Genomic DNA, 26,569 nt, shown 5'->3' with positions numbered 1-26,569 from the left:
TGTTCAGTGTGCGTACTGGATGTTCTGGCCGGAGTAGGATTGATCCGAGCGTTCTGACCTAACAGCAGCAGTCAAGTACCCACGCTAACGTTGGCTAGTGTAACAGTATAATTTTAAACCGTCCCCTTGCCCATACCCGGGCGCGAACCAGGGACCTTCTGAACACATCAACAACAGTCACCCTCGAAGCATCGTTACCCATCGCTCCACAAAAGCCACGGCCCTTGCAGAGCAAGGGGAAACACTACTTCAAGGTCTCAGAGCAAGTAACGTAACCGATTGAAACGCTATTTAGCGCACACCGCTAACTAAGCTAGCCGTTTCACATCCGTTACACTAGCTTGCTAGCTACTTCGACACTTTTGAGAGAACAGCTCATTCTGACCATTTTACTCACCCTAGCAGAGCTGGTTAGGCTGTTTTTATGTTATTCAGAGCATCGGTGACTGTAACTGTGCTGCTGGCAACAATTTAATTACGCTTTTTTACCAACAATAACTGACACCGGCCGTATTCAACGGGTGTTGAGCGTTCGGAAATGTCAGTTATTCTGTGCTCCGGCACACTCAGACAACAGTGCTCTGAAATCGCAGTTGATAGCCAGAGTGAATTTATCAGCTATGTCTATTGACAGTTGTCGCAGTGGCATCATGAACATTCTATTAAAATGGTTACTTGCATAGTAGAGGACTTTTGTTTAGATCTGTAGCTAGTGGCGCATCGGTCTAAGGCACTGCATCTCATGGCTAGAGGCATCACTATAGACCCTGGTTAGATTCCGGGCTGTATCATAACAGGCCGTGATTGGGTGTCCCATAGGGCGGCGCACAGTTGGCCCTGCGTCGTTAGGGTTTGGTCGGTGTAGGCCGTCATTGTAAACAATAATTTTTTCTTAACTGACTTGCCTAGTTAAATAAATAATAAATAGCATAACAATGAACCATAATCCCAACTCATAAAGTTACTACCATGCATGAATTTGCAGGTATCTAACCAACCAGATTCAATGTTAGCTAGCTACATTAGGCTATAACTAGCAATGCAATTGGCTTGGAGATACAAATAATATAACTACACACAGATCATACACGTAACGTTAGCTAGCGAGCCAGCCAGCTAACGTTAACTAGCTAAAAGTACACTTTATCTTGAAATGAAAACGACCTTCTGACAAAATTAGAAACGTGTAATATCTGAAAATTGAGCTAGCTAGACTAATTTACCCACTTACATGCATGGACCATGGTTGCCCTTAGTTTGAAGGTATAATCCGGAGACAGGTTTTTATACAACAGCCTTCAGTGTGTTCTCTTTTCAACTCCGTCTGCATATTTGCAATCAAACACTAGAATTTTCTCCATCTCCTTAGCGATCGTTCTCTAATTCCACTGATTTCAAAACTCTGTCCTCCAGAAAGTGGAGAGCAACACTTTTGCAGTTTTACTACGTGTTATCTTTCAAAAAAGCTGTGTTAGAATGGATTACTTACACATACTGACCAGCTCATGTTATAGACAGAAGTGTGCAACATGGCAGACCAATCCAAAATAATGTCTCGGCATGTCCAGCCCAGTCGTTTTCTCAGCCAATCAAGACTTTTTCATTTTACATTACATTTACATTTAAGTCATTTAGCAGACGCTCTTATCCAGAGCGACTTACAAATTGGTGCATTCACCTTATGACATCCAGTGGAACAGCCACTTTACAATATTGCATCTAAATATTTTAAGGGGGGTGAGAAGGATTACTTTATCCTATCCTAGGTATTCCTTCAAGAGGTGGGGTTTCAGGTGTCTCCGGAAGGTGGTGATTGACTCCGCTGTCCTGGCGTCGTGAGGGAGTTTGTTCCACCATTGGGGAGCCAGAGCAGCGAACAGTTTTGACTGGGCTGAGCGGGAACTGTACTTCCTCAGTGGTAGGGAAGCGAGCAGGCCAGAGGTGGATGAACGCAGTGCCCTTATTTGGGTGTAGGGCCTGATCAGAGCCTGGAGGTACTGAGGTGCCGTTCCCCTCACAGCTCCGTAGGCAAGCACCATGGTCTTGTAGCGGATGCGAGCTTCAACTGGAAGCCAGTGGAGAGAGCGGAGGAGCGGGGTGACGTGAGAGAACTTGGGAAGGTTGAACACTAGACGGGCTGCGGCGTTCTGGATGAGTTGTAGGGGTTTAATGGCACAGGCAGGGAGCCCAGCCAACAGCGAGTTGCAGTAATCCAGACGGGAGATGACAAATGCCTGGATTAGGACCTGCGCCGCTTCCTGTGTGAGACAGGGTCGTACTCTGCGGATGTTGTAGAGCATGAACCTACAGGAACGGGCCACCGCCTTGATGTTAGTTGAGAACGACAGGGTGTTGTCCAGGATCACGCCAAGGTTCTTAGCGCTCTGGGAGGAGGACACAATGGAGTTGTCAACCGTGATGGCGAGATCATGGAACGGGCAGTCCTTCCCCGGGTGGAAGAGCAGCTCCGTCTTGCCGAAGTTCAGCTTGAGGTGGTGATCTGTCATCCACACTGATATGTCAGCCAGACATGCAGAGATGCGATTCGCCACCTGGTCATCAGAAGGGGGAAAGGAGAAGATTAATTGTGTGTCGTCTGCATAGCAATGATAGGAGAGACCATGTGAGGTTATGACAGAGCCAAGTGACTTGGTGTATAGCGAGAATAGTAGAGGGCCTAGAACAGAGCCCTGGGGGACACCAGTGGTGAGAACGCGTGGTGAGGAGACAGATTCTCGCCACGCCACCTGGTAGGAGCGACCTGTCAGGTAGGACGCAATCCAAGCGTGGGCCGCGCCGGAGATGCCCAACTCGGAGAGGGTGGAGAGGAGGATCTGATGGTTCACAGTATCGAAGGCAGCCGATAGGTCTAGAAGGATGAGAGGAGAGAGAGTTAGCTTTAGCGGTGCGGAGCGCCTCCGTGATACAGAGAAGAGCAGTCTCAGTTGAATGACTAGTCTTGAAACCTGACTGATTTGGATCAAGAAGGTCATTCTGAGAGAGATAGCGGGAGAGCTGACCAAGGACGGCACGTTCAAGAGTTTTGGAGAGAAAAGAAAGAAGGGATACTGGTCTGTAGTTGTTGACATCTGAGGGATGGAGTGTAGGTTTTTTCAGAAGGGGTGCAACTCTCGCTCTCTTGAAGACGGAAGGGACGTAGCCAGCGGTCAGGGATAAGTTGATGAGCGAGGTGAGGTAAGGGAGAAGGTCTCCGGAAATGGTCTGGAGAAGAGAGGAGGGGATAGGGTCGAGCGGGCAGGTTGTTGGGCGGCCGGCCGTCACAAGACGCGAGATTTCATCTGGAGAGAGAGGGGAGAAAGAGGTCAGAGCACAGGGTAGGGCAGTGTGAGCAGAACCAGCGGTGTCGTTTGACTTAGCAAACGAGGATCGGATGTCGTCGACCTTCTTTTCAAAATGGTTGACGAAGTCATCTGCAGAGAGGGAGGGGGGGGAGGGGGAGGAGGATTCAGGAGGGAGGAGAAGGTGGCAAAGAGCTTCCTAGGGTTAGAGGCAGATGCTTGGAATTTAGAGTGGTAGAAAGTGGCTTTAGCAGCAGAGACAGAGGAGGAAAATGTAGAGAGGAGGGAGTGAAAGGATGCCAGGTTCGCAGGGAGGCGAGTTTTCCTCCATTTCCGCTCGGCTGCCCGGAGCCCTGTTCTGTGAGCTCGCAATGAGTCGTCAAGCCACAGAGCGGGAGGGGAGGACCGAGCCGGCCTGGAAGATAGGGGACATAGAGAGTCAAAGGATGCAGAAAGGGAGGAGAGGAGGGTTGAGGAGGCAGAATCAGGAGATAGGTTGGAGAAGGTTTGAGCAGAGGGAAGAGATGATAGGATGGAAGAGGAGAGAGTAGTGGGGGAGAGAGAGCGAAGGTTGGGACAGCGCGATACCATCCGAGTAGGGGCAGTGTGGGAAGTTTTGGATGAGAGCGAGAGGGAAAAGGATACAAGGTAGTGGTCGGAGACTTGGAGGGGAGTTGCAATGAGGTTAGTGGAAGAACAGCATCTAGTAAAGATGAGGTCGAGCGTATTGCCTGCCTTGTGAGTAGGGGGGAAGGTGAGAGGGTGAGGTCAAAAGAGGAGAGGAGTGGAAAGAAGGAGGCAGAGAGGAATGAGTCAAAGGTAGACGTGGGGAGGTTAAAGTCGCCCAGAACTGTGGGAAGTGAGCCGTCCTCAGGAAAGGAGCTTATCAAGGCATCAAGCTCATTGATGAACTCTCCGAGGGGACCTGGAGGGCGATAAATGATAAGGATGTTAAGCTTGAAAGGGCTGGTAACTGTGACAGCATGAAATTCAAAGGAGGCGATAGACAGATGGGTAAGGGGAGAAAGAGAGAATGACCACTTGGGAGAGATGAGGATCCCGATGCCACCACCCCGCTGACCAGAAGCTCTCGGGGTGTGCGAGAACACGTGGGCGGACGAAGAGAGAGCAGTAGGAGTAGCAGTGTTATCTGTGGTGATCCATGTTTCTGTCAGTGCCAAGAAGTCAAGGGACTGGAGGGAGGCATAGGCTGAGATGAACTCTGCCTTGTTGGCTGTAGATCGGCAGTTCCAGAGGCTACCGGAGACCTGGAACTCCACGTGGGTCGTGCACGCTGGGACCACCAGATTAGGGTGGCAGCGGCCACGCGTTGTGGAGCGTTTCTATGGTCTGTGCAGAGAGGAGAGAACAGGGATAGACAGACACATAGTTGACAGGCTACAGAAGAGGCTACGCTAATGCAAGGAGATTGGAATGACAATTGGACTACACGTCTCGAATGTTCAGAAAGTTAAGCTTACGTAGCAAGAATCTTATTCACTAAAATGATTAAAATGATACAGTACTGCTGAAGTAGGCTAGCTGGCAGTGGCTGCGTTGTTGACTTTGTAGGCTAGCTGGCAGTGGCTGCGTTGTTGACACTACACTAATCAAGTCGTTCCGTTGAGTGTAATAGTTTCTACAGTGCTGCTATTCGGGGGCTAGCTGGCTAGCTAGCAGTGTTGATTACGTTACGTTGCGTTAAAAGAACGACAATAGCTGGCTAGCTAACCTAGAAAATCGCTCTAGACTACACAATTATCTTTAATACACAGACGGCTATGTAGCTAGCTATGTAGCTAGCTACGATCAAACAAATCAAACCGTTGTGCTGTAATGAAATGAAATGAAAAATGTGATACTACCTGTGGAGCGAAGCGGAATGCGACCGGGTTGTTGAGTGCGGAAGTTCTATTCAGTAGACGTTGGCTAGCTGTTGGCTATCTAGCAGTGTCTCCTACGTTAAGGACGACAAATAGCTGGCTAGCTAACCTCGGTAAATTAAAATAATCACTCTAAGACTACACGCTCTAAACTACACAATTATCTTGGATACGAAGACAGCAAAGACAACTATGTAGCTAGCTAACACTACACTAATCAAGTCGTTCAGTTGAGTGTAATAGTTTCTACAGTGCTGCTATTCGGTAGACGGTGGACGTTTGCTAGCTGGCTAGCTGCTGGGCAGATGGCAGTGTAGACTACGTTAGGACGACGAAATACGAAGTTGCAATAGAAGTGCTGACTGTTTCACTTTGTTGTCCTCTTTCTTTTCCTTTTCTTCTTTTCTTTTGTCCTTATTTTGTCTTCCTTTCTTCTGTTAACTAGATATTTTTTGTTGTTATTCCTTGTAAACTAGCTAGCTTCTTCCAGGAGAGTCCCTAGCAACTGCTTAGCAACAAGTAAACAATTCTGCTAGCAATTCAGCTAGCTAAGATAACTGTACAATTTTATGAAAAATAGTTAATTTTTCAAAAGCCTGTCTTTTTTGGTTTGTTCCTTGTTTTGTCTTCTATTGAGTTTTGCAGTTTTCTCTTGATTTTTTTTCGATGTACTTCACTCTAAAAAACCATTTAAATCTCAATATATACAGGAGCTCATTTTTCAGCAGCTGCTCAATTTAGAACTCCGGAACAGAGTTCTGTGGCTAAACCAACTAGGCTCGTAATTTAACAATTTTATTCGGATTTACAGGTGGCAAACACATTTGTTATTAAGGCACATAAAAGTTCACATGTTCCAGAAGTAATTTCTGCCAAAAAAACACATTTTGATTAAAAAAAAAACAGTTTAAATGCAGTCGTGACACGTGACATAAACCTACTTTCCTGAAACGAGTCACATATGAAGTTAATATACGGTACCACACAAAAGTTTGGACACACCTAGTCATTTGAGTTTCTTTCTTTTTACTATTGTCTACATTGTTGAATAATAGTGAAGACATCAAAACTATGAAATAACACATATGGAATCATGTAGTGACAGTGTTAAACAAAATATTTGAGATTCTTCAAAGTAGTCACCCTTTGCCTTGATGACAGCTTTGCACACTTGGCATTATCTCCAGTTTGACCTGGAATGCTTTGCAAAAAGTGTTGAATGAGTTACTACATATGCTGAGCACTTGTTGGCTGCTTTTCCATCACTCTGCGGTCCAACTCATCCCAAACCATATCAAATTGGGTTGAGGTCGGGTGATTGTGGAGGCCAGGTCATCAGACCAAAGGACCGATTTCCACCGGTCTAATGTCCATTGCTTGTGTTTCTTGGCCCAAGCAAGTCGTCTCTTCTTATTGGTGTCCTTCAGTAGTGGTCTCATTGCAGCAATTTGACCAAGAAGGCCTGATTCACACCGTGTCCTCTGAACAGTTGATGTTGAGATGTCTGTTACTTGAACTCTATGAAGCATTTATTTGGGCTGCAATCTGAGGTTCAGTTGACTCCAATGAACTTATCCTCTGCTGCAGAGGTAACTCTGGGTTTTCCTGTGGTGGTCCTCATGAGAGCCAGTTTCATCATAATACTTGATGGTTTTTGCGACTGCACTTGAGGAAAATTGAACTTTTCCGTATTGACTGATCTTAAAGTAATGATGGACTGTCGTTTCTCTTTGCGTATTTGAGATGTTCTTGCAATAATATGGAATAATTTGGTCTTTTACCAAATAGGGCTATATTCTGCTTTGAAGAAACTCAAATATAAAATATATTTTTTATGTTTAACACTTTTGTTTACAACGTGATTCCATATGTGTTATTTCAGAATGTTGATGTTATTATTCTACAATGTAGAAAATAGTCGAAATAATGAAAAACTCTAGAATAAGTAGCTCTATCCATCTATTGACTGGTACTGTATTTATTTATTTTTTTAATTAAGAAGAATTTCAACCTCACTTCAACCTTAACCCTGAAACTAACCCCACATGCATACACCACACACGTTACCACCCCACATGGTTGGCTCCAGGCATTTGACCTTTCAAGGGATGTGGAGACACATGTATCTTCTCAAGGGTCAAACGTGAAAGATCTAATGCAAGCGAGCTAGATGTTGATCTATGCGAAGATGTAGTGTTATTTTGAATAAGTAAGCATGACTGATCTTCTTTCACATTTGAACGCCATGAGGAGGATGACGTGGAAACCACGTGTTTTTCTCTCTCACCCCATGACACACACACTCTCTTTCAATCTCTCACACAGCAAACTAAAGGATTCCGAGTCCAGGAGCAGGGAGATGGCGGAGCAGCTGGAGAGCATGAAGAAGGACTTGGAGAGCCGCTCCGTCAAAGGTTGGCCAACCATGCTCTAACCCTGAACCTAACCTCTGGCCAACCATGCATTACCCTTAAACTGTCCCTGGCATATGCCACCTTACACAAATACATTGCCAACAAAAAGTATTCATACCCTTTGACTTTTTCCACATTTTGTTGTTTTACAGCCCGAATTCAAAATGTATTAATGTATTTTTTTCTATCCCTCTACAAACAATACCCCATAATGATAAAGTGAAAACCCGTTTTAATACATTTTTGCAAATTTATTGAAAATCAAATACAGAAATATCTCATTTACATAAGTATTCACACCCCTGAGTCAATACTTTGTTGAAGTACCTTTGGCAGCATTTACAGCTGTGAGTTTTTCTGGGTAAGTCTCTAAGAGCTTTCCACACCTGGATTGTGCAACATTTAACCATTATACTTTTCAAAATTATTCAAGCTCTGTCACATTGGTTATTGATCATTGCTCGACAAACGTTTTCATACCATAGATTTTCAAGGAGATTTAAGTTAGAAACTAGGCCACTCAGGAACATTCACTGTCTTCTTGGTAAGCAACTCGTGTAGATTTGGCCTTGTGTTTTAGGTTATTGTCCTGATGAAAGGGGAATTCATCTCCCAGTGTCTGGTGGGAAGCAGACTGAACCAGGTTTTCCTCTAGGATTTTGCCCCCAGCTTAACTCCATTCCGTTTATTTTGTATCCTGAAAAACTCCCCAGTCCTTAACGATTACAAGCATATCCACAACATGATGCAGCCACCACTATGCTTGAAAATATGTAGATGGTTCTCAGTAATATGTTGTATTGGATTTGCTACACACATTTGTTATTCAGGACAAAAAGTGAATTCCTTTGCCACATTTATTGCAGTGTCACTTTAGTGCCTTGTTGCAAACTGGAACGCATGCTTAACCCCTCTAGGGTATGTGGGACGCTAGCGTCCCACCTGGCCAACATCCAGTGAGATTGTAGAGTGCCAAATTCAAATACAGATATACTGTATTATAAAAATTCAGAAAAGATACAACTATTAAACATTAGGTTTAAAGAATAACTTCTTGTGAATCCAACAACTGTGTCAGATTTCAAAAATGCTTTACGGCGAAATCATACCTTACAATTATTTGAGAACATAGCCCAGCAGACAAATCATTACAAACAGTAACCAGCCAATTAGAAGAGTTACACAAGTCAGACATAGAGATTAAATGAATCACTTACCTTTGATCTTCATATGGTTGCACTCAGAAGACATTCATTTATTCAATAAATGTTCCTTTTATTCGATAAAGTCTCTTTATATCCGAAAACCTCCGTTTTCTTCAGTAATCCACAAGCTCAAACGCAGTCACAAAATCCAAATTGTATCCGTAAAGTTCATAGAAACATGTAAACGATGTTTATATTCAATCCTCGGGTTGTTTTTAGGCTAAATAATCGATAATATTTCAACCGAACAATAACGTCATCAATATAAAAGGTAAACAAGAAAGGCACTCTCTGGTCGCGCACATGAAAAAGCTGACACGCCAGGGTTCATTCAGAATGACATTGAATAGAAAACTACAAATAAACAAAAATCCTACTTCCTGAATGGATTTCTCAGGTTTTCACCTGTCAAATCAGTTATGTTAAACTCACATACATTATTTTAACAGTTTTGGAAACTTTAGTGTTTTCTATCCAAATATACTAATTATATGCATATCCTGGGTAGAAGGCAGTTTAATTTGGGCATGCTTTTCATCCAAAATTCCAAATGCTGCCCCCAACCCTAGAGAAGTTTTGCAAATGTTTACTACTCAACTTATTTAGGTGTGTCATAATTAACAAATGGGTTAAATACTTATTGCTTATTGACTCAAGACATTTCAGCTTTTCATTTTTTATTACAGTGAAACGTATGTATGTATGTATGTATGTATGTATGTATGTATGTATGTATGTATGTATGTATGTATGTATGTATGTATGTATGTATGTATGTATGTATGTATGTATGTATGTATGTATGTATGTATGTATGTATGTATGTATGTATGTATGTATGTATGTATGTATGTATGTATGTATGTATGTATGTATGTATGTATGTATGTATGTATGTCAGTGAATCTATTTTAATCAGGCTGTAACACAACATATTGTGGAAGAAGTCGAGGGGTGTGAATACATTCTGAAGGTGCTCTAGGCTGTTAGATTCTCTTCATCTGGACTAATATAAACAGTATTTGGTATACTATACTTCATACAAATGTTGTATGATTGTAGTTGGTCGTACAGGTTTAGAATAAAGTTTGTTTGGTTTTATTTGATCATTGGAGATGCACATACATCCATAACTTCTAAGGATTACCTCTCAGTTATAAACAGAACATTACATTTCTTTCTCTAGTAATGTCAGTTACATGTTTCCCTTCAACTGTACAAATATTAACAGTATTCCTCTCTAGAATCGTTTAAATGCAGGCTATGAACATAATACCTGACTGTCCTTCTCTTCTAAACACAGGGATGAAACTGCCTGATTTCCAGGACTCAATTTTCGAGTACTTCAACACCTCTCCCCTGGCCCATGACCTGACGTTCAGAGTGAGTGTCTCTCTGCACGTCTCTCTCATCACATGTCCGTAACAAACCTTAATAGCCACTGTCTCGCCGCCTCTGTGTGTATTGGTGGTGACAGGCCGGTGGGAGTTGATAAAGATATTTCAAAGGGTGGGAAACTTGGCACACAAACATAAACAGACACACACACACACACACACACACACACACAGACAGACTGGCTGGCGCTGTTGTCACACTCGCATTGTCAAACACATTTACACACACACTAAAATCCTTAGATGCAGTGATTGAGAGACACACAGTTCAACATGTGAGAGTGCCAAGCCCCGGAGTTCATATCACCAAGCCCTCTGATGTGCTCAATCACCTCATCACCTCAAAGGACTTCAATAGCGCGGAGGGGGGACGCGAACGGTATCATACTTCCTGACCCTCTCCCCACAGAATACATCGGTGTTATGATACCCATCGGCATATGGTAAGCCGATGCAGCCACCACTGTTTGGACAGGATCTGCAGTGAAAGTCAGTCATGAAAGGGAGGAACTGCACCGGAGAGAGTAGGGGTACAAGAAAGCTGGCCGTGACCTGAACTTAACGAGAGAGAAGCTAGTTTGGTCTAACTGTTTCCCCTCATTTTCATCTCAACGCAAACGTGAACCAGGGTTTTCTTCACTGCCTGGCTGCCTCAAGTTTGTAAAAAAAATGGTTTAGTCAGCAACGAAGTCACAACAGGTCAGCTTAAAGGCCCCAGAAAACCTGTTTTAAGTGTTTGTTCAGAGGAAACTTATTTTGTCTCTGTTCCTTCTAGTCTCTTAGGGTCATAAATTGACACAGGATAAACCATCGGAAACGATGGTCTAATTATGTTCTCGCAGTAAACTCTGGTAAATGACCTTGTCAACTCTTTGACCCCCTTGTGTTATTTTCTTTGCAAAATAAACCCCCGAAAAACCTGTGCTTTTTATTTTTTGGGTCCCTCTCGTGTGTCACCATTCCAAAAAAGGACTCGGTCTCTTCCTCGTCTGCATATGAAGTAAGTTTGCTGCTCAAAGCTCCTTACCCCTTTTTCTCACAGTTAACCCCTAACCCGAGGGGTTGTGCTGCCAGCGTATAAAAAGGTCGGGAGGAAAGCATTGAGCTTCCTCCTGGTGTGTTGTCCTATTTTTTAGCAATTAGCCGTTATCCAGTAGCATGCTAATATGGACTAATGCTCCTTTAATGTCTTGTCTCATATAGTAGTGTGCATACTCTTATAGTTTGAACTTTTCCTAGCATTTCTATTGTTAATATTGTGAACAGGTTCGCTGCTACACGTTTAGTGAAATAAAATAACTTGTGATTAGCACAGGTTTTGGCTAATGCTAATTTAGCTAGAAGGATGTTATGCTAAAATAGACCTTTTCATAGCTGGTGGCACTCTTCTCCCCTAGTAAACCTCCCCCTAAACCTGCATAGCATGTGTTGGGCACTAAAAGGTTACTGAGCTGCTCCTCTAGAACGTGCTTCCTTATCAGAATCCCCACCGTTAGCATTAGCCGGCCCTCTAACGGCTAATAACGCCAGTCATAACTCCTCAGTGGTGTAGCCAATCACCTCACAAAACCCTGTTAACTATTAGCATACTTTTATCTTCCTCCACAACTAACGAGTCAAAAGGAATAAAACCCTACAGCAGCACACTGAGATGAGCAGGACCTTTTCACTGCGTCTTTAGTCAGTGAATGAGTGGGAGGATATTTAACCTGCCCTTCATTTTACTTTCATTAAAAAGTGATTAGCGTCAGATACCTCCATGATTTCTCCTAATCTTGCCAAACTTTTTTCAAAAGTCAAAACCTTATCTGTGACACTGTTAGGCTATACGTGTTCAATGTAGACTACATAACGTTTCAGTTGATACGCTCCGTGGTTAAATTGACCATGGTTACGTGCAATTATTGTGTATAGTCAGGTCAATATAATATTTCCTTTTAAAGTGTTTAAATGCTTGGCAAAAATAACCATTTCCCTAATAATCATGTTTACATCTGAAATCAGGCAACCTGGTGGGGCTTTTGATAAAAAAATCGGCAATTAAAATGAACGTTCTACCACAGTGACCACGCTATTTTTGCAAAGACTATTTGAGTTCGGACATATAAAGTTTTTTTTAAACTCTAAGATGCATTCTTTCAGTTTTCACAAATACACAACTGGAACACAGATGAAGCTGTTTACATGTCCTAATAATTTGAAAGATTGCTCAGAAAACCAGGTGTTTTAATTGGCGTATGCTTACCTCGATTATGACATTACGCCAATTAAGATAAGCAGAGTAAGGAGTTTACATGACTAATGCCATACGTGGCCTTCTACCATAAGCAGTTTAATATTGAATTGTGTTTTCATGTAAACGTACTCATTGTTAGACTCTGAAGTGGGCCGTATACTGAAGGTTTCCCACAGATTAGTAGATCGACATCAAAATAGTGTATGATGACATGATTTGTGTATAATACAGTATACTTATGTTTTAGACAATACAGTGCCTTCAAAGTATTCACACCCCTTTACTTAATCCACATTTTGTTGTGTTACATTCCATTTTTAATGCAGGTTGTGTCACAAATTTTACAAATTAATAAGAAATGGAAAGCTCAAATGTCTTAAGTCAATTAGTATTCAACCCCTTTGTAAATAAGTTCAGTAGTAACATTGTGCTTAACAAGTCATATAATAAGTTGCATGAACTCTGTGTGCAATAATAGTGTTTAATATGATTTTTAAATAACTACCTCATCTCTGTACCCCACATTTACAATTATCTGTAAGGTCCCTCAGTTGAGCAGTGAAATTTAAACAGATTCATCCAAAGACCAGGGAGGTTTTCCAAAGCCTCACAAAGGAGGGCACCTATTGGTAGATGGGTAAAAAAATGTAAAAAAGCAGACATTGAATAATCCTTTGAGCACGGTGAAGTTATTAATTACACTTTATTTGGTGTATCAATACACCCAGTCACAACAAAGATACAGACGTCCTTCCTAACTCAGTTGCCAGAGAGGAAGGAAAGCACTCAGGGATTTCAACCGAAGGTCAATTGTGACTTTTAATAGCTGTGATGGGAGAACTGAGGATAGATCCACAACAGCATTGTAGTTCCTTCACAATACCAACATAAATGACAGGGGGGGGGGGGGAAAGAAGGAAGCCTGTAAAGAATACAAATATTCCAAAACATGCATCTGGTTTGCAATAAAGGTATTTTCAAGGACTCCCGAGTGGCGCGTTGCGGTCTAAGGCACTGCTTCTCAGTGCTAAAGGCATCACTACAGACCCTGGTTCGATCCTGGGCTATATCACAACCGGTCATGATCGTGTCCCATAGGGTGGCGCACAATTGGCCCAGCGTCGTCTGCTTAGGGTGAGGGTGTGGCCGGGGTAGGCCGTCATTGTAAAATATGTTCTTAACTGACTTGCCTAGGTAAATAAAAATGAGCCAATAAAGTAAAACTGCAACAAAAAATGTGACAAAGAAATGTACTTTGTCCTGAATACAAAGGATTATGTCACTGAGTTCCACTCTTCATATTTTCAAGCATGGTGGTGGCTGCATCATGTTATGGGTATTCTTGTCATTGGCAATTACTTTTTTTTGGTAAAAAGAAACAGAGTAGAGTTAAGCACAGGCAAAATCCTAGAGGAAAACCTGGTTCAATCTGCTTTCCAACAGTCACTGGGAGACATTCACCTTTCAGCGGACAATCTAAAACACAAGGCCAAATATACATTGTAGTTGCTTACCAAGACGGCATTAAATGTCCCTGAGTAGCCTAGTTACAGGTTAGACTTAAATCAGCAGGAAAATCTATGGCAAGACTTGAAAATGGCTGTCGAGCGATGATTAACAACCAACTTCAGAGCTTGAAGAATTTAGTAAATAATAATGTTCAAATATTGTACCCTCCAGGTATACAAAGCTCTAAGAAAATTACCCAGAAAGACTCACAGCTGTAATCATTGCCAAAGGTGATTCTAACATGTATTGACTCAGGGGTGTAAATACTTAGGTAAATAAAAAAGTATAGATTTAATTTTAAATAATTTTAAAACAGGTTTATTATTATGGGTTTTTGTGTGTGTAGATGTGACAAAAAAAGCAATTTAATCCACTTTTAATTCAGGCTGTAACACAACAAAATGTGAAATAAGTCAAGAGGTGTGAATATTTTCTGAAGGCATTGTAAATATGGGCTGATGTATTTTAGTTTTATTCACAAAACCACATGAACTCCGTACATGTCCCTAGTATGCCTTCATGATGGTCAAATACTATTAGCGTTGGCAGTTCTTGTGTGTGTGAGTTGGTGCAGGTGTTGTTGAGATGTGTTCCTCGCCTCAGATACTGATACTCATTTATCAAAACACTAGTTAGTACATGGAAAACACAAGTATTTGAGGAGAGGAACACGTCTGGACACAACACAAGCATTGCGACACTGGAAATTAGTACCACCCGCCCAGTACACAGACACACACACTTACTTGTCCTGTCATTCCTCTCCCTCCTCCAGAGCAGCTCTGTCAGCGAAATTGACTCCACGCCTCAGAAGTCTGACGTCCTCTCCTCGTCAATCTCTGTAGCATCTGAACAGGATGTGAGTGTCCTGTCTCTCACACACACTTCCGTCCCGGTGCACATTCCTCCCATACATCCTTTCTTCATAGTCATTTTTCCAGTCAATTAATTAAATACATTTCTAGAATTAACATTTGACCTTAATCCTGAATGTAGGTCAATGAACGACTATCTTATCCCAGTAAAGCGTAGTTCAGTTTCACAGTGTAGAACCAGAGGTATTTTCATTAGGGTATGCAAAATAAAATTGTGTTTCCTATTGGGCAACTCAATGTAGTCCCTCCCTGTTTCAATAAATTATCTTCCATTTGGTGCCTTATGAACACGACTCAGCTCTATCCTTTTTCCAGTCTGACCTGCTGACTTGTGAACTTTGACCCCTCTCTCTCCCACAGGATCCAGTCCCCAAGCCCCCTGCTGCTGCCCCTGCTGTCCCGTCCCCTGTCTATCTGACATCGCTGCTGACAGCACCAAAGGTACCACCTGGCCACACGCACACGCTGTCAGGTAGTCTGTAATGCTTGGCTATGTGTTGTTATCTCTCTCTTCTTGTGTGTTTGCGTGCGTGTGCCCGCAGCCCAAAGCTCACCATCTGAGCATCAAGACCTTCTCCAGCCCCACCCAGTGCACCCACTGCAGCTCTTTGATGGTGGGCCTCTTCCGCCAGGGCTACGCCTGCGAAGGTAGGTTTCATACACACGAACGACCACGCTCTCCGCCGCCATTCTCGGTGAGTTGGGGGACTGAGGAAACTATGGGTGGCATTTTTTTCTGGCAAACACACACACTGAGTAAACAAACTGTAACATTTTAAATAAACAGCAGATCTGATAGTGCAGCTCGCCATTGTACTGCATGTAACCTTGTAAACGAATTCTCTCTCTCCCTCGATCTCGCCAGTGTGCTCCTTCATTTGCCACGTGTCCTGTAAGGACAACGCCCCCCTGGTGTGCCCCATCCCCCCCGAGCAGGCCAAGAGGCCGCTGGGCATCGACGTACAGAGGGGCATCGGCACCGCCTACAAGGGCTTCGTCAGGGTGAGCACCTAATGAAAGGTTATGACCATAGAAATAGAATGACTAGAACATGCATTCTGGCCGCATGTTGTCCGTAATTCAGTTACATGATAATTCACTACTATCATTTTTGGATGTTGTATCTGATGTAAGTTCATGTTTTAAGTATTCCTATACTTATTACGGTGCTTTCACTCTGTTATTAGTGCGCCTGTGCAGGCGTTTCCCTTGTTCTTGGACCGGGCCTGAGTGTAATTAAATGTAATGGCACCTATGTACTGTGGAGATACTGTGAAGTGAACGGTGTTAAACTGGAACCAAGTCGTTGTGTCATTGGGAGTTAACAATCAAAACATCTCAAATTCTGTTCAGCTTAACAATATGGAGGAACTGTAGCGTGTATTGGAATTGAACAACATAAACAGACCTCAATTGAAAGGTTGCTGCTCCCCTCTCCGTCAGATCCCCAAGCCCACGGGGGTAAAGAAGGGCTGGCAACGGGCATACGCTGTGGTGTGTGACTGTAGACTCTTCCTGTACGAGGTGCCTGAGGGCAAGTCCACCCAGCCAGGCGTGGTGACCAGTCAGGTCCTGGACCTCAGGTAGGGTGTGTGTGTGTGTGTGTGTGTGTGTGTGTGTGTGTGTGTGTGTGTGTGTGTGTGTGTGTGTGTGTGTGTGTGTGTGTGTGTGTGTGGCGGGGTGTGTGGCGGGGTGTGTGCGTGTTTGTAACACTATGTTCTGTGTATGTCCACAGGGATGAGGAATTTTCCGTCAGCTCCGTCATGGCCTCAGACGTCATCCACGCCACCCGAAAAGATATCCCCTGCATATTCAGGGTAAACTTCTAACTGCAGCATGTGAAATGCTGTATGTCTATAAAGTTATTATATTGACCCTTTTTATAATATATTCCTACTATGGGATGATGTTTCCTATCGGAGAAAACCCAATAAACAATCTCTAAGTGAAGACATTATTGTAACACGCTCTGAAGGATGTTATAACTATGCGTTACTATGGAGCGTTGTATTGAATCATACACGTAATAAGTGTATCATAACACACTACCCTTCTTGTGAATGTTATTAGATTGATTACTCTATCGTTTCACTCTAATCTACCGTTACTGGGTGTTTCATATGTCAAAGTCAACGCGAACAAAATTGAATTAAGAATAATTAAACATGGGTTTTATATAGCACTTTTCTGCTGCATTTCCATGGAGACTTTACCCCCACACCAGTGTGTTCCCAGTAAAGCAGAGGGTCACCAAGCATGTGGTGCAGGTGATCGGGGACTTCATCTTGCAAAGAACACAGCGACTCCTCCATGCTGTGCCCTTTTGGCCCTGAGGCACATCCATACCTGCAGAAATAAATTTGGGCAGATGAACACTTGTGGCAGGAGCAGAAGGGACAGAGGTAGAGTAGGTAGAACGTGGTGCAGTGGTGCTGCAGCCAGCAAGCTCCTTGATGAGCAGTTCTCTGAAGGCTTTCTGTGAGAGGAAGGGCCTTCCAAAGCTCTTAGCCATTTCCTTGTGTAGGATGAATGCATTCACCACAGCAATATAGATTAAATGATAGAAGAACGTCTTGTACCATTTCATCGTCTTATGGAGAACATTGTAATATTCTATCAGCGCATCTGATAGGACCACACCTCCCATGCTCTTGTTGTAAGTCCTTTACTGCAGTTGGAATGGGGACATTTTTGGTGGTCCATGCCCCGGCACCGTCCTTCACACGTCTGACAACATGATCCCCATTGAAGGACTTGTGGATTGTTGTGCACATCACCACCTCTCTGGTATCCATCCACTTTACAAACAGCAGGCCATCTTCACGGATCCATCGCATGGTCCCCCGCTCAGCCTGCTTAGGCATGTCGTTCACCTTCGTCTTCGGAAAGCCCACCCTGTTGGTACGAATGGTGCCACAAGCCCACACTTCCCGCTTCCTAAGGTCTGCAAACAGGGTAGGGCTTGCGTAGAAGTTATCCACAAACAGTTTGTAACCTTTCCCTAGCAGTTGAAAATCCAATAACTCCATTAGAGTCATAGCTAAGTCCCTTACCGGTAGCAAAACTGTTCTTCCCCTCATAGACAAAAACATTGCATGTGTAGGCACACACAAACAGCTTGTAACCCCACCTGGTTGGTTTGTTTCTCATGTACTGTTTGAGGCCAATTCTGGCCTTTGAGGCTACCATCCTCTCATCTATTGACACATTCTGGGCTGGCTGAAAGTAGGTTTTGCAGGCCTCAACAGTGTTGTAGTAGAGAGGTTTTATTTTGCACAGTCTATCAAACGTTGCTGTGCCTCTCTTCTTGTCATACGCTTCATCAACCTTTGGGTCACTGATGTGAAGCGTATGTGAGAGAACCAGAAACCTTTTGCAGGACATAACAGTCATGGGGAAAGACAGTTGGTAGAGAGATGACGTTTTCCAGTAGTCCTTCAGCCTTTTCAGCTTCACCAGCCCCATGTAGATGACCAGTGAAAGGTAGCAGAACAAGTCTGACATGGATACGGGCTTCCATGCTACCGTTTTGCCTGCTTGCTTCTTCTCCCCATACTTATTTGTGTTAGACACGAGCGAATCGACAACGGATTGGGTGGAAAAACGGCTGAAGGGGGCTGTAAGTTTGTCATACTCACCTGAGGTCCTGGCTCCCTTTTCGGCCTAAATGTTGGTTGAGGTGGCTCCACATCATCTTATTATTATATTATCTTCTAGGACAGTGTGCCAACGCCCTTCTGTCCCTTCGTTAGCAGGTGGTACACTTCCCCTCCTCCGCTTCTTTGTCAGTGCCTTCACACCTCTAGATGGCCCGGGAGGTGTTGAGTCGGAGACAACAGGTGTCCAGCTGGATGAACCAGCTTCCGTGGGGGATGGACACCTTGGCACTGGGGGCTCCCAGTGTCACTGTGGAAGAAAATGTTCAGTTAGAATAGTTTCACATATGAGCCCTGTATCAACAGGTATAATAAACATATATATATATAGAGAGTACAGGGAACAAAGTGCTGTTCCATTTCACTTTGGCCATTGTTGTGGGCCTGCCTCAAATAGGCTATTTCGTGTGGGGGTGGGGTGGAGCGGCAGACACGCATCTCAACCATGCTCCCTCTAATCCATAAACTGTAGACTGAGAGGAAGAAGCATGGTTTCTGTGTTGCGATGTGTGGGTTTGCTGTTACATTCTACTCCATTCCATTTTATATATAATACACACACACACACGTGTGGGTCATTCACATACATACAAACATACCCCCACCCACAACGCATAGCCAATGTGTACTTTACACATTTTTATATATTGGAAATAAAATGTTTTAAAAGAAAATCACAAATTATATTTATATTATTAATTTCAAACAACGGCATTAGCAGAAACTTAGAACTTTTGGACTGGTAAGTTCTATGTCCTCACCGTTCAAAAAATATGCTTCCATTTTGGAGTCATAGCTATGGTCGCTAGCTGAATCTGAATCTAAAAGAAGATCTGTTTCACTGTCACGATCAATTTCCTCTATAATTTTGTCTACATTCGTATATCTAGTCCTAATTTAGCTTTCCCTGACTTATTCGCCATGATGTTCGATATATAAACAGCTGAAGATGCGCGTTACCAAAAAGGGCTCCTTCTAGTATGAATGTTCCATTGCTGAGTTTACTACATGGGTTGGTCTTCTAAGACATAAACGTTACCTATTGCCGTTTACCTCAGCTCATTGGCTATCTACCCAGCAAGATTTCAAGACCGTCAGTGTTCATTGGGTTAAAATACAGTCAATCAACGAAACAGCGGGCAAATCTTTTGTGCACAAGGATGTCATTACTTGTCTTGAAATCGATTTCTTTCAGTCAATACGTCCCGCGAAATGACCCATCAGGTTTAATTGTGTTACCAACAAACCAATTGGTTGCAGTGAAACCAAACATGACTGTAAAAGTCACGTTCTGTGTGGGTTATTTACCTGGAATGTGTCGTCGAAAATGGAATGAGACAGAATTCACGACACAAGCGGTTCACAAAATGTTTTCGTGTTGGGCTATAAAAACGGATTTTATCAAACAAAAGATCATTCATTGTGTAACAAGGAGCATTGGAATTGCAAACAGACGAAGATCGTCAAAGGAAAACTATTTATTTTAATGCAGTTTGATTGTTACGCCTGTGCTGGTTGAAATGGTTGTTTTTTATGGGGGCTCAGATAATCACATCGTATTCTTTTGCAGTAAATCCTTTTTTAAATCTGACAACGCAGTTGGATTAGCAAGATTCTAGGCTTTCGATACATGTGAGACACTTGTATTTTCATGAATGTTTAATGACTATTTATGTAGCGATCACCGTATGTTGTGGAATTTCTGCCCGCTACCGGGTTCCGTGCTCAGAGAGGTTAATAGTAACTGTAGTGTAATTGTGTCCATTAGGAGTGTGACACTGGGAGAGCAGAATCAACAACTTCTGCATCATCAAGACTGCTTTGTGAGAAGGTGTTAAAGTTTGAACTTGGCCATTGTTTTGTAAATGCCAGCTAAAAAGTACCAGTGACCTGGCTTTTGCCCCAGGTGAAAGCAGGTTTTCCGGACCATGGCCCAGTGAAACAACGGGTGCCGGCCCGCGTAGATGGAAAAAGAAAAGTCTGAGCCTTTATGGGTAAAACACTGGGGTCAATCCTGTATGGTAATGCACCATTGAAGGACCTAAAGACACTTCCTGTTATTAATTAACCCTCGCCTCTGCCCCAGGTGACATCATCCCTGCTGAACTCGCCAGTGTGCGCCGCCTCCCTACTGGTGCTGGCGGAGAGCGAGGCGGAGAAGAGGAAGTGGGTTGGCATCCTGGAGGGCCTTCAGAGCATCCTGGCCAAAAACCACCTCAGGAACTGCGTGGTGCACGTCATGCACGAGGCGTACGACTCGTCACTGCCCGCCATCAAGACCATGCTCTCCGCCGCCATCGTCGGTGAGTTGGAGGAAATGGGGAGACTGTATGTGACATTTACGTCTCACCAACACAACTGCGCTGTGTGTTTTTGTGTGTGTGCGCGAGGCATACGACTCGTCACTGTCTGCCATCAAGACCACACTCTCCATGATAAGTGAGTAAGGGACAATGGGCCTCTTATCATTCGTGACCAGCAAGACATTTGTGTAAATCTTTTCTTCTGATTACAGCTTTTACACAGTTTAGTAGCTGGAACAGGCAAAACAACAATATTCAAGGGTTAAATATTTGTTCAATCTCTTGTGGGTTTTGTTTATGCGTTTTTCATAGAAACAAATGTAAGGTATGTATTGATATATTAGTTCCAGAATGTGTGCAGGAAAAATGGAAAGAGAGAGCGAGGGAGAGGGAGGTGTATGCAGAGAATGTGTGAGTGTCAGAGAAAGTGTGACTGACTGCTCTTCTCTCTGCAGATCGAGAGCGTATCGCCCTGGGCACAGAGGAAGGCCTGTTTGTAGTGGAGGTCACCAGAGATGGTAAGAACATACTCAGGTCATATTCACCCATAGGCCGTTTTCACATATGACATCCGATACCATGGTATGGTTTCCTGGGCGTTTTCACGTATGACATCCGATACCATGGTACGGTTCCTGGCCGTTTTCACATGTGACATCCAATACCATGGTACGGATTCCTGGCCGTTTTCACAGTTTAACATCCGATACCATGGTATGGTTTCCTGGCCGTTTTCACATATGACATCCGATACCATGGTACGGTTTCCTGGCTGTATTCACATATGACATCCGATACCATGGTACGGTTTCCTGGCCGTTTTCACATATGACATCCGATACCATGGTACGGTTTCCTGGTGTATTCACATATGACATTTCATACCATGGTACGGTTTCCTGGCCATTTTCACATATGACATGCCATACCATGTTACGGTTTCCTGGCCATTTTCACATATGACATTCCATACCATGGTACGGTTTCCTGGTGTATTCACATATGACATGCCATACCATGGTACGGTTTCCTGGTGTATTCACATATGACATGCCATACCATGTTACGGTTTCCTGGCCATTTTCACATATGACATTCCATACCATGGTACGGTTTCCTGGTGTATTCACATATGACATGCCATACCATGGTACGGTTTCCTGGTGTATTCACATATGACATGCCATACCATGGTACGGTGTCCTGGCCATTTTCACATATGACATCCGATACCATGGTATGGTTTCCTGGCCGTTTTCACATATGACATCCGATACCATGGTACGGTTTCCTGGCCATTTTCACATATGACATTTCATACCATGGTAAGGTTTCCTGGCAGTTTTTCACAGTTTGACATCTGATAACATGGTACGGTTTCCTGGCCTTTTTTCACAGTTTGACATCTGATACCATGGTAAGGTTTCCTGGCCGTTTTTCACAGTTTGACATCTGATACCATGGTAAGGTTTCCTGGCCGTTTTTCACAGTTTGACATCTGATACCATGGTACGGTTTCCTGGCCGTTTTTCACAGTTTGACATTTGATGCCATGGTACGGTTTCCTGGACGTTTTCACAGTTTGACATTCCATACCATAGTACGATTTCCTTGGCGTTTTCACAGTTTGACATTTGATTCCACGTTACGGTTTCCTGGGCGTTTTCACATATGACATCCGATTCCACGTTACTGTTTCCTGGGCGTTTTCACATATGACATTCAATACCATGTTACGGTTTCCTGGCCATTTTCACATATGACATTCCATACCATGGTATGGTTTCCTGGTGTATTCACATATGACATTCCATACCATGGTACGGTTTCGTGGCAGTTTTTCACAGTTTGACATCTGATAACATGGTACGGTTTCCTGGCCTTTTTTCACAGTTTGACATCTGATACCATGGTAAGGTTTCCTGGCCGTTTTTCACAGTTTGACATCTGATACCATCGTAAGGTTTCCTGGCCGTTTTTCACAGTTTGACATCTGATACCATGGTACGGTTTCCTGGGCGTTTTCACATATGACATCCGATTCCACGTTACTGTTTCCTGGGCGTTTTCACATATGACATTCAATACCATGTTACGGTTTCCTGGCCATTTTCACATATGACATTCCATACCATGGTATGGTTTCCTGGTGTATTCACATATGACATTCCATACCATGGTACGGTTTCCTGGCCATTTTCACATATGACATTCCATACCATGGTATGGTTTCCTGGCCGTTTTCACAGTTTGACATTCCATACCATGGTACGGTTTCCTGGGTGTTTTCACATATGACATTCCATACCATGGTACAGTTTTCTGGGTGTTTTCACATATGACATTCCATTGTACGGTTTCCTGGGTGTTTTCACAGTTTGACATCTGATACCATGGTAAGGTTTCCTGGCCGTTTTTCACAGTTTGACATCTGATACCATGGTACGGTTTCCTGGCCGTTTTTCACAGTTTGACATTTGATGCCATGGTACGGTTTCCTGGGTTTTTCACAGTTTTCTGACAGTTTGACATTCCATACCATAGTACGATTTCCTTGGCGTTTTCACAGTTTGACATTTGATTCCACGTTACGGTTTCCTGGGCGTTTTCACATATGACATCCGATTCCACGTTACTGTTTCCTGGGCGTTTTCACATATGACATTCCATACCATGGTACCATTTGCTGGGTGTTTTCACCGTTTGACATTCCATACCATGGTACCATTTGCTGGGTGTTTTCACAGTTTGACATTCCATACCATGGTACCATTTGCTGGGTGTTTTCAGTTTGACATTCCATACCATGGTACCATTTGCTGAGTGTTTTCACAGTTTGACATTCCATACCATGGTACCATTTGCTGGGTGTTTTCACAGTTTGACATTCGATACCATGGTAGCGTTTTTCTTGGTGTTTTCACATATGACATTCCATAGCATGGTTACGGTTTCCTGGGCGTTTTCATAGTTTGACAATCGTTTCCTGGAGCAGTTGTGAAAGTTTGACCATATACGGTGTGCTTTCACAAGACCTGAAAATCACAGTTGCATGGTGCAATTTGCCGAGATTCCACTCAACTGGCACGTCACGATACCTGTTACTTTGGTCCTGGATCTTGGACCCACCACAGGATTTGTTTCTACCAGAGTTCATTTACATCTCACAAATGCTCTATAGTGCAGATCATCAGCTCCATTATCTGGATCAAACAGGGATATGTGAGAGCTCCCATCGAGGCTCAGATGATTTGAACATAACTGGTTTTGTGCACAGCAACATGCAGACTCCTCCATGCAGCTCATCATTTTTTTTAGTTCTATGATCACATGATGCTCTGCAGATGTTGATAGAATGACCAAATCTGTTGATAAGCAACTGCTTGCTAAGGTTATGGTTAGGTTTAGAATAAATGTAAGGTGTAAGGTTAGAGCTAGGGTTAAGGTCATTAGATGGTTAGTTGAAATGTTACGGATTGACTTTCCAAATAAGTTGTTAATGGGATATGTGAGATCGCCCATAGAGGCTAAGATGATACGGAACATAATTACAAATAATTTGTCGACTGCAAGAAGCCCAAACAGATAGAATATTTGACTAACACATTCATTTCAACCCTTCTATCTATTGTGTATGGGAATACGAATACTTTCCAAAATTAAAATCACTTGATGATTTTATTTGGCCCTTGTTAAAGGAATTAAATTGCTCTATGTTTTAATACCCAATTAAAATTAAACACTCTGTCAATTCATAAGGATTTGTAATTCCCTTATTTTATAGTAATAGACAGAGCCCAGTCATAAAGTCAAACCGCAGAGTTTATTCACGAGAGTACTCCATATGATACAGTTTACCACAGGTTATAAACTGAAAATGACATCATTAGTTCCAACACCAACCCGTGTCATCTCCGTTTCCAGGACAAAGGCTGTATCTCAAGTCTTCCCACATCCCTCGCCCTACCAATTTAATATAATTTATGAGTCAAGGTTTTCTTGTGTAGATAAGCATTCTAGCCAGTCTGATTCATTTGTACCAAGGAACAGACAGTCATTGTTCTAACTCTTGACCACATTCACACACATTATATTCAGCACTGAGATCAAGAAAGAAAATTCATACATATACAGTAACATTTAGTATTCTGATTAGTACATATACAGTAATGTAATAGTATTCTGATTAGTACATCCTGATTGAAATGTATACATAATTAGTCATTATAGATAAAAATTCCCTTAACAGCCCTTCAAGTTTTCTGAGCAATTGTTGGACATAAGACTATAAAAACATCAAATCCGCTCCAAGTGATTTTAATTATTGTATTGACTCACGGGCCACCAGTTGGGGAGCCCTGCCCTACAAACTCCCCTGTTGACTCACCCCTCTCTCCCTCCTCCAGTGATCGTCCGTGCGGCTGACTGCAAGAAGGTGCACCAGATCGAGCTGATCCCAAAACAGAAGATGGTGGCCCTGCTGTGCGGACGCAACCGCCACGTGCACCTGCACCCCTGGGGGGCGCTGGAGGGGGCTGAGTCTGCCTTTGACATCAAGTTGACGGAGACCAAGGGCTGTCAGGCGCTGACCACCGGCGTGCTGTATCCCGGGGGACCCGCCTGCCTGCTGGCCGCCATCAAGCGCCAGGTCTCTATTTTATTTATGTATTTATTTACACATGCAGGCAAATTTAGTGACTAAAGTGAAACAAAGTTAATAAAAGAGTTCCAATACAAAATAGTTCAAATTACATGTGAAGGTGAAGTGACTTTTATAAGAAATAGGGGGGGGGGGGAGTCATAAGATACATCTATCTTCCCCACTTCAAAACAAACAACATATAAAGGTAGCATCCATAAAGTCTTCATAAGAACTGCATCGATGCTTTGCATATCATTCATAAGCGAACTCATACTAGCTACATCAAAGGTGACATGAAAGGTCATTTACATCTGCTGCTTTGCCTGAATGTATGACAAAATGTCCCCCCTCCACCTCTACCAGGTGCTGTGCTATGAGATCACCTGGGCCAAGCCACACCACCGCAAGCTGTGGGAGGTGCAGGCCCCGGGGGTGGCCCAGTGGCTGGGCATGGTGCGTGAGCGCCTGTGCGTGGGCTACCCCTCGGGCTTCGCCCTGCTAGCCCTCCAGGGTGAGTCATCGCCCGTAAGCCTGGTGAGCCCCGGGGACCCGTCGCTTGCCTTCCTGGCCCAGCAGCCCCTGGACGCGCTGCACGCCCTGGAGGTGGGCACGGCTGAGCTGCTGCTCTGCTTCAGCCAGCTAGGCATCTATGTGGACCCCACAGGAAGGAGGAGCAGGGCCCAGGAACTGATGTGGCCCGCCACACCGCTAGCCTGCAGTACGTAGCGGTTTTGTTTTATTTTAAGTGGTTAAGTTGGGTTAGACAAGGTTTGGAGAAGAAATGCAGTGGCCTTGCTGGTCTAACGGTAATGCTGCAGCAACTGGCACACACATCTATGGTTTCGGCACACGTTTGAATCCAGCCTACTGCTCTTTGACACAACTTCTCCCTGTCCTTCCCCACTATCATCTTCTATCTTAAAATATACAGTGTGCTCCAAATGTATTGTGACAATGACAATGATGTTGTTGTTTTGGCTCTGTACTCCAACACTTTGGATTTGAAATGATACAATGACTAAAGTTAAAATGCAGACTGTCAGCTTTAATTTGAGGGTGAACCAAAAGTATTGGGATAAATTCACTTACACTACCAGTCAATTGTTTGGACATCTACTCGTTCCAGGTTTTTATTATTTTTTTTTTTACA

General features: G+C 43.4%; 1 protein-coding gene across 1 annotated transcript in view; it reads left to right on the top strand.

Moving 5' to 3' along the window:
* LOC123994932 (serine/threonine-protein kinase MRCK beta-like) overlaps positions 1-26,569 on the top strand; it is a 130,654-nt gene that overhangs the window by 80,832 nt on the left and 23,253 nt on the right. The window contains 12 exon segments of the mRNA XM_046298055.1: positions 7,508-7,596; positions 10,105-10,184; positions 14,719-14,802; positions 15,179-15,259; positions 15,361-15,466; positions 15,684-15,820; positions 16,262-16,401; positions 16,554-16,635; positions 20,561-20,777; positions 21,233-21,295; positions 25,184-25,425; positions 25,783-26,137. Coding sequence (XP_046154011.1) covers positions 7,508-7,596; positions 10,105-10,184; positions 14,719-14,802; positions 15,179-15,259; positions 15,361-15,466; positions 15,684-15,820; positions 16,262-16,401; positions 16,554-16,635; positions 20,561-20,777; positions 21,233-21,295; positions 25,184-25,425; positions 25,783-26,137 — 1,676 coding nt within the window.

Source organism: Oncorhynchus gorbuscha, linkage group LG14 (assembly GCF_021184085.1).
Source record: "Oncorhynchus gorbuscha isolate QuinsamMale2020 ecotype Even-year linkage group LG14, OgorEven_v1.0, whole genome shotgun sequence".
In the NCBI taxonomy this organism is placed as follows: Eukaryota; Metazoa; Chordata; class Actinopteri; order Salmoniformes; family Salmonidae; genus Oncorhynchus; species Oncorhynchus gorbuscha.
Note: the sequence above shows the minus strand (reverse complement) of the source record. Positions and strands in the feature narration are given on the sequence as shown.